Here is a 7,187-nt window from a genome sequence, read left to right as displayed (position 1 = left end):
AATCTTGGAAGCTCATTTTCCTTTGGATATGTCCATAGCTGTAGTTTCTAGTTTTTTTTTTTTTTTTTTTAATTTTTGCAGTGTTTCCTCCCCTTCTCTCCCACCTCTGGTAACCAACAAAGAAAGTCTTCTTGAAGAAGACAAAAACTTTTAAATATGGGAAAATATAAGGATGAATTTACAAAATATGCAGTGCAAAATCTATTTGAAAATATTCTGAGTATCATAGCCATTGTATCAAATTGAATGCCATCCTATTTGAGTAATTCACAAAAAGAAGAGGAAACAGTATTTCAAGATAGAAAGGTACTGAATATATTATTTGTCTCCGTGTATATAACTAGAGCCATAAATGAAATAAGGACATTTAAAGTGGTCTATTAATGGACCTTTTAAAATGCAGTGCCTTGGTACTGCTGTTCCATGCAAATAAATTAAAAAATTGGATGATTACATCCTTAGAAGTACATAGTTTTATAGCAGTTGCAGCCATTTCACCTTTAAGGTAAATTTCCTTAAATTGCTGAGAATAATTTGTGTAACTTTAAAATTCACAGATATTTGAAACAGGGCTTTCTAACTGGTTTATTCCTGTTCAACCCCATGCTGAGAAGTTGCCCACCCCGCCCAGATATACAGAATCAGTATCTAGAGTGTAACAAGATACCCAGGTGATTCTTATGTATATATAAGAATATATCTGGAGATCAGTAAGAATCATCTGGGGATCTATAAGAATCAGTTGGGGAATCTATAAAAATGTAGATTCTGATCCAGTATATCTGGGGTGGAAATGCAAATTCTCAGCAGGGGTCATAGTGGAATGAACCTGGTTGGAAGCTGTGGTCTGAAGTGCCTGATTCTACTGTTTTTTTGTTTTTTTTAAAACAAAGAAAAGCCCACTGCTACTTAGTAGCTAACACTTAGACACTTATAACTTGCTGCATATTAGAAGCACCCAAGAAGCTTTGGAAACTACTCATGTTGCAGCCTTACCGCCCCAAACCTGCAGATCTTGATTTGATTGGTCCATTTCAGTGCTTCACACAATTTAGCCAGCTTCAGAATTACCTCGAAGGCTTGTTAAAACACAGTGCTGGTCCCACTCCCAGAGGTTTTGTTTCTGTAGGTCCAGGGTGGAACTCCAAAGTTTGTATTTCTAACAAGTTCCCAAGTGATTCTGATGCTGTTGGTCCAGACACCACTCTTTAATAATCACTGCTGTAGGTTTTTAAGCTGGGAGCTCTGGTAGCATAGTGGCTAAGGCACTTGACTGCTAACCAGAAGGCTGGAGGTTCAAACCCACCACCACTCATTGGAAGGAAGATGGGACAATCTACTTCCTCAGAAAGTAGTGATACTGCCTCAGAAACCAGTGGAGGGGTCGCTAGGAGTCGGGGCTGACTCGATGGCACATAACAACAACAGGTTTTTAAGCTTTTCAAGTGGTTCTAGTAACAGTCAGGGTAGAGAACTGCTTACATTGTAGTGTTTGCCCTGATAAAGTAAGCTGGGATTTCTCAAGCTTTTGGACCAACCTGTATTGAAATTATAGACTGTCAAAAAGTACAAAGACATTACCCTTCGTTGGTCTTATGAGGTATTATTCCTTCTCCATTAAAGTGGCAAACATTATTAATGAGTAACATTAATGGCCTTTTTAAAAAATGATTGTGGTAAAATATATATAACAAAAAATTTGTCATTTAAATGTTTTTCAAAGGTACAATTCAGTGACATTAGTTACATTCACCATATTGTGCTACTTTCATTTCCGAAAATTTTATATTATCCCAAAAGGAAATAAGTACCCCTTCAGCAGTAACTCCAGTTCCTTCCTCCACCAACTCCTAGTAACCACTAATAAACTTTCGTTTTTATGCATTTTCCCAATCTAAATATTTCAGGTAACAGATTATACAGTATTTACCCTTTTGTAACTGACTTACTGGACACACCATAATGTTTTAAAAGTTCATCCTTGTCATAGCATCTATCTGAATTTCCTTTCTCTTTATGGAATAATATTCCATTGCATGTATATGTCACATTTTGCCTTACTCATTTATTTATTAACGGACACTTGAGTTTTTCCTGCATTTTTTCTGTTGTGAATAATGGTTCAGTGACTGTTCATGTCCATGTATCAGTTTGAGTCTCAGCTTTCAAGTCTGTTGGCTGTATACCTAGGAATGGGATCATTGGTTCATGTAATTCTTTGTTTAACTTTTTGAGGAACTGCCAACTTGTTTTCCACAGCGGCTGCAACTTACTACATTCCCACCAACAATGGATGAAGGTTCCAGTTTTTCTACATCCTCCTCAGTACTTATTATTATCAGTTTTTCTCATCATAACCATCCTAGTGGGTGTGAAGTACATTAATGGCCTTTCAGTCCTGAAAAGAATACAAATACAACTGTGTGAAGGGTTGTGAATTGTGTAATTTTCATGGGATTCAGAAATGAGACTGAAATGCTACGGAAATCACAGCAGCTCATCTGTCTTCCGCCAAGTCGGACTGGAGGACATATTATGGATCATTTGGGCTAAAAGGGTTAAATGACACACTTATATCAGTGGGGAAAGAGATGAAAAGAATGTGCGTTATAATCAATACTACAGTTGAATGCAGAGTTGTAGCGAAGAGCCCTGGTGTAGGAATCCCTGCAAATACCCTGCTGGCTCAGTTGTCACCAAATACTGTAACCATGTTTCAGATAGCTGAAGAGAATACAGGTTTGACTTTTAATTTAATTATTTCAGCAATTTTGTTCTGATAAAAAATCAGAAAACTTTTAACATTTTTGCTTGGACAGATGTTTTTAGGAACCTTACTGATCCCATTTCTAAAAGGAAAACATTGGACCAGATCTCAAGGATCCTTTTAAATATTCAAATGATGGGATGAATAAATTTTTAAAAATTTTAAAATATGTACAACTGATGTTAGTCTTCAAGTCCAAATGAAAAAGCAAGACCACCTCTTCTTCTGACCAGGCTGGCCTTTTCCTGTCCTTACTTTTCATGTGTCCCACAGACAGGTGGGAGGAATTGCAAGAACCAACTGTGTAGTGTTCAGGGCAGCATCTCAGAGGAGACACAGGGTCAGCCCTCCATCTAGGACTCTGGGTAAGGTAACTGAGGTCATCATCATCTCATCTGGCAAACTAAATGGATGTGAGTGGTTTGTGAATCCGATACAAGTTTTTTCATTTCTTCACAATGTTTACATTCCAATTGGCCATGCTACGTAACAGAAGGAGTTTTATATTTTGCTTTAAAATATTGGTTGCTTTTTTTTTGTATGATATAATAAGCCTTAATAATTAATGGTGCCTTTCAGAATTTGCTCACTTTTCTGGAGGTAACCAGTTGTAATGGCTGGGAATAAAGGAAGAGGACGTGCAGCTTATACCTTTAATATTGAAGCAGTTGGATTTACCAGAGGTGAAAAGTTACCTGATGTAGTATTGAAGCCTCCCCCAATATTTCCTGTAAGTACATTGATAGCCAAATTCTCAAGGTATGTTTTTCACTTTTCAGAGATTATTAAAATTCTGTATCCAAAAACCACACTAACCGCTGTTGACTCAGTCCTTACTCATAGTGACCTCTCTTTGGGTTTCCAAGGCAGTCTCTATGGAAGTAGATTATTTAGTCTTTCTTTCAAAGGGTGGCTGGTGGGTTTGAACCACTAGCCTCCTGGTTATCAGTCAAATGCCTTAGGCAATACACTACATATGATATCACTATGATAACTTAAAGCATAAGAAAGTAAAATAAATCCTAAGTTTTACTTAGTGTTAATTTAAATATTTCAACCGTTCTTCCCTGATTTTTTCTAATTTCTGTTTTCTTAAAAATACAGAAAGGAAAACAATATACATTATCCCATGAATATACTTAGTACTATGTGTACCAAGAAAAAATTACCCTGTAGGACAGAGTAGAAATGCCCCATAGGGTTTTCAAGGCTTCAATCTTTATGGAGGCAAGTTGACACAACTTTTTCTTCATAGAGCAGATAGGTGATGGGTTTGAATGTTTTGGTTATTAGTTGAGCACTTAACCACTGTGCCAGCAGGGCTCCTTTTTTGTATCTTCTGCTGCTGTTTGATATCATCCAATCTCAAAACAATGTTTTAAAATCAAGTTGTGTTTTAACAGTGGTTTTCATCTCTCACCCTACATATTTTTGCTTAATGATTTTACCATCATATCATATTTATTGAGTTAATTTTACCCTTTTGTATACCAGTTGGCTTTTCTTCCTGTGAAACTTTTGTCTATATTTTGCTTATTTCCCTGTTTTATCAAGTTGACTTTCAATTTTAATGCTATTTCTCTAAATATAATCATTGTTACATATTGCTTTTAGAGTATGCTTGAACCTTAATTGGTGTAATTAATTAATGTTTAATGCTTTTGCTTTATATTTAGTTTAAAAGGCAAGTTTACATTTCCAGATGTGTATGTGCTATGCTCCACCGTATGTTTGTCAGTTTGTTGAACTGTGGTGGCTTGCATGTTGATGTGAAGCTGGAGACCATGCCACCAATATTTGAAATACCAGCAGGGCCACCCATGGTGGACAGGTTTCAGCAGAGCTTTCAGACTAAAACAGACTCAGGAGAAGGAAGGGGCCATCCATTTCTCAAAGAACTGGCAAGTGAAAACCTTATGAATAACAATGAAACAATATCTGATATATTACTAGAAACTTTTATGAGTAGCCCTGAAACATTGTCCGAAACAGTGCTGGGAGATGAGTCCCTCAGGTTGGAAGGCACTCAGAATACAACTGGAGAACAGCTGCCTCCTCAGAGGAGAGCCAACCTTAATGAGTGTAAAGCTGCCGGGGCCTCCATTTGCTGATATGGCATGACTCAATATGAGAAGATACACCTGCAAACATTCATTAATAATTGAAATGTGGAATATACCAAGTATGTACAAATGTACAATTGTATAAATGTACAATTTTCCAATCTAGGAAAATTGGAAGCTGTCAAAAGTGAAATGGAACGCATAAAGATTGCTATCCTAGTCATTAGTGCAGAAAGGGCAAGGAGGCCACATGTTCCAACCTCCTCTAACTCTACAAGAGGAAGACAGGATTATCAGCAGTAACCCAAGGCCTATTCCTGCCAGGCCAGACATACTGCCTCCCTCCAGTCCTTTCACCAACCGTTCTTCCCAAAGCATCCACCACCTCTCTCCTGGGTTCGATAATTCGCTGCAGTGGCCACACAGAGCTCACAGATTATGGGGTTTATTAGGGAAGCACCACAGGCTACAATTCAAATTCAAGAAAAATGCTCAGTCTCTCTCCCAGCCCACCGTCCTTCAGCCAGCAGTCTCTCACAGTCTCTTTCCCAGCAGTGCTGGTCCCTCAGTGTCGCACTCAGCAATGCGTGTCTCTTGCGTCTCTTTCCCAGCAGCACGTGTCTCAGGAGCCCTTGTCTCTTTCAGCACACGTCTTCCTCAACCAGCAGTCAGAGAGAGAGTTCTGCCTCTAGGAGGCCTCCTTTTGAGCCCAGCAGGGTGGTCAACTAGCCAATTATAGCATCAGAACTCTAAGCACCTGAGAGAGAGTGGGCATCTCCCAGAACATTGTTTTGTGCCACTCCCAACAGAAATACTCCAGGTGGACACCTTCAGCAATCAGGAGCTCCTCAGTTGCTCATAGCAAATCCCACCTTGGAGTTTACAAAGACTTATGGGTAGAAAAGCCACACAAAGTAATTTACTACACTGCAATTAATGAGCTGAAATAGACCAGTTTTGGCCATTTTGAATCACAACCATGTAGTCTCCTGTGCTGGGAATTACAAATTGAAGAGAAGTGGCTTGGCATTCTTCATCACAATGTTTCGAGATCTATCCTGAAGTACAATACTGTCAGTGATAAGATAATATCCATACGCCAACAAGGGAGACCAGTTAATACTACTACTATTCAAATTTATACACTAACCACCAAAACCAAAGATGAGGAGATTAAAGATTTTTTACCAACTTCTGCAGTCTGAAATTGAGCAAATGTGCAGTCAGGATGTGTTGATTATCACTGATGATTGGAATGCAAAAGTTGGAAACAAAAATCATTGGTAGTTGGAAAATATGACCTTGGTGATAGAAATAACACTGAGGATTATGTGACAGAATTTTGCAGGACCAGCGACTTATTCATGGCAAATACCTTTTGTCAGTAACACAAGCAGTGGCTATACATGTGGGCTTTGCCACATGTAGTACACAGGAATCAGATTGACTACATCTGTGGCAAGAGGCAATGGAGAAGCTCAATATCTTTGGCCAAAAGAAGGCCAGGAGCTGACTGTGGAACAGACGATCAACTGCTTATTTGCAATTCCAAGCTGACACTGAAGACAATTAAAAAAAGTCCATGAGAGCCAAAATATAACCTTGATTGTATCCCTCCTGAAGTTAAGAGACCATCTAAAGAATAGATCTGACGCATTGAACACCAGTGACCGTAAACCAGAGGAATTGTGGGATGAAATCAAGAACATCATCCATAAAGAAAGAAAAAGGTCATTAAAAAGACAGGAAAGGAAGAAAAGACCAAAATGTATATCAGAAGAGACTCTGAAACTTGCCCTTGAGCAGAGAGTGGCTAAACCAAATGGAAAAAATAACAAGATAAAAGAACTGAACAGAAGATTTCAAAGAGCAGTGAGAGAAGATGAAGTCAATTATTATAATGAAATGTGCAGAGATCTGGAGTTAGATAACTGAAAGGGAAGAACACACTTGGCATTTCTCAAGCTGAAAGAACTAAGGAAAAAATATGAGCCTCAAGTTGCAATATTAAAAGATTCTGTGGGCAAAGTACTGAGTGATGCAGAAAACATCAAATGAAGATGGAAGGAATACACAGAGTCGCTATACCAAAAAGAATTGGTCGATGTTCATTCATTTTGGAAGGTGGCATATGATCAAGAACCAATGGTATTGAAGGGAGACATCAAAGCTGCACTGAAGGAATTGGCATAAAACAAGGCTCCAGGAATTGATGGAATACCCATTAATATGTTTTGACAAATAGATGCTGCACTGGAGGCACTCAATCATCTATGCCAAGAGATTTGGAAGACAGCTACCTGGCCAACTGACTGGAAGAGATCCATATTTGTACCCATTCCAAAGAAATGTGATCC

General features: G+C 38.4%; 1 protein-coding gene across 1 annotated transcript in view; it reads left to right on the top strand.

The window, feature by feature from the left end:
* Nucleotides 1-3,380: 3,380 nt before the first annotated feature.
* The window catches only part of POLR3G (RNA polymerase III subunit G), a 34,373-nt gene continuing 30,566 nt past the window's right edge, over nucleotides 3,381-7,187 (top strand). Inside the window, exon 1 of the mRNA XM_007943394.2 lies at nucleotides 3,381-3,497. Within this exon, the coding sequence (XP_007941585.2) occupies nucleotides 3,381-3,497 (117 nt within the window). The remainder of the gene's footprint in view (nucleotides 3,498-7,187) is intronic.

Source organism: Orycteropus afer, unplaced genomic scaffold (genome assembly GCF_000298275.1).
Source record: "Orycteropus afer afer isolate SDZICR_OR568_19922 unplaced genomic scaffold, OryAfe1.0 scaffold00105, whole genome shotgun sequence".
Lineage (NCBI taxonomy): Eukaryota > Metazoa > Chordata > Mammalia > Tubulidentata > Orycteropodidae > Orycteropus > Orycteropus afer.
The sequence above is the reverse complement of the archived record's forward strand: the minus strand, read 5'-3'. Positions and strand labels throughout refer to the sequence as shown.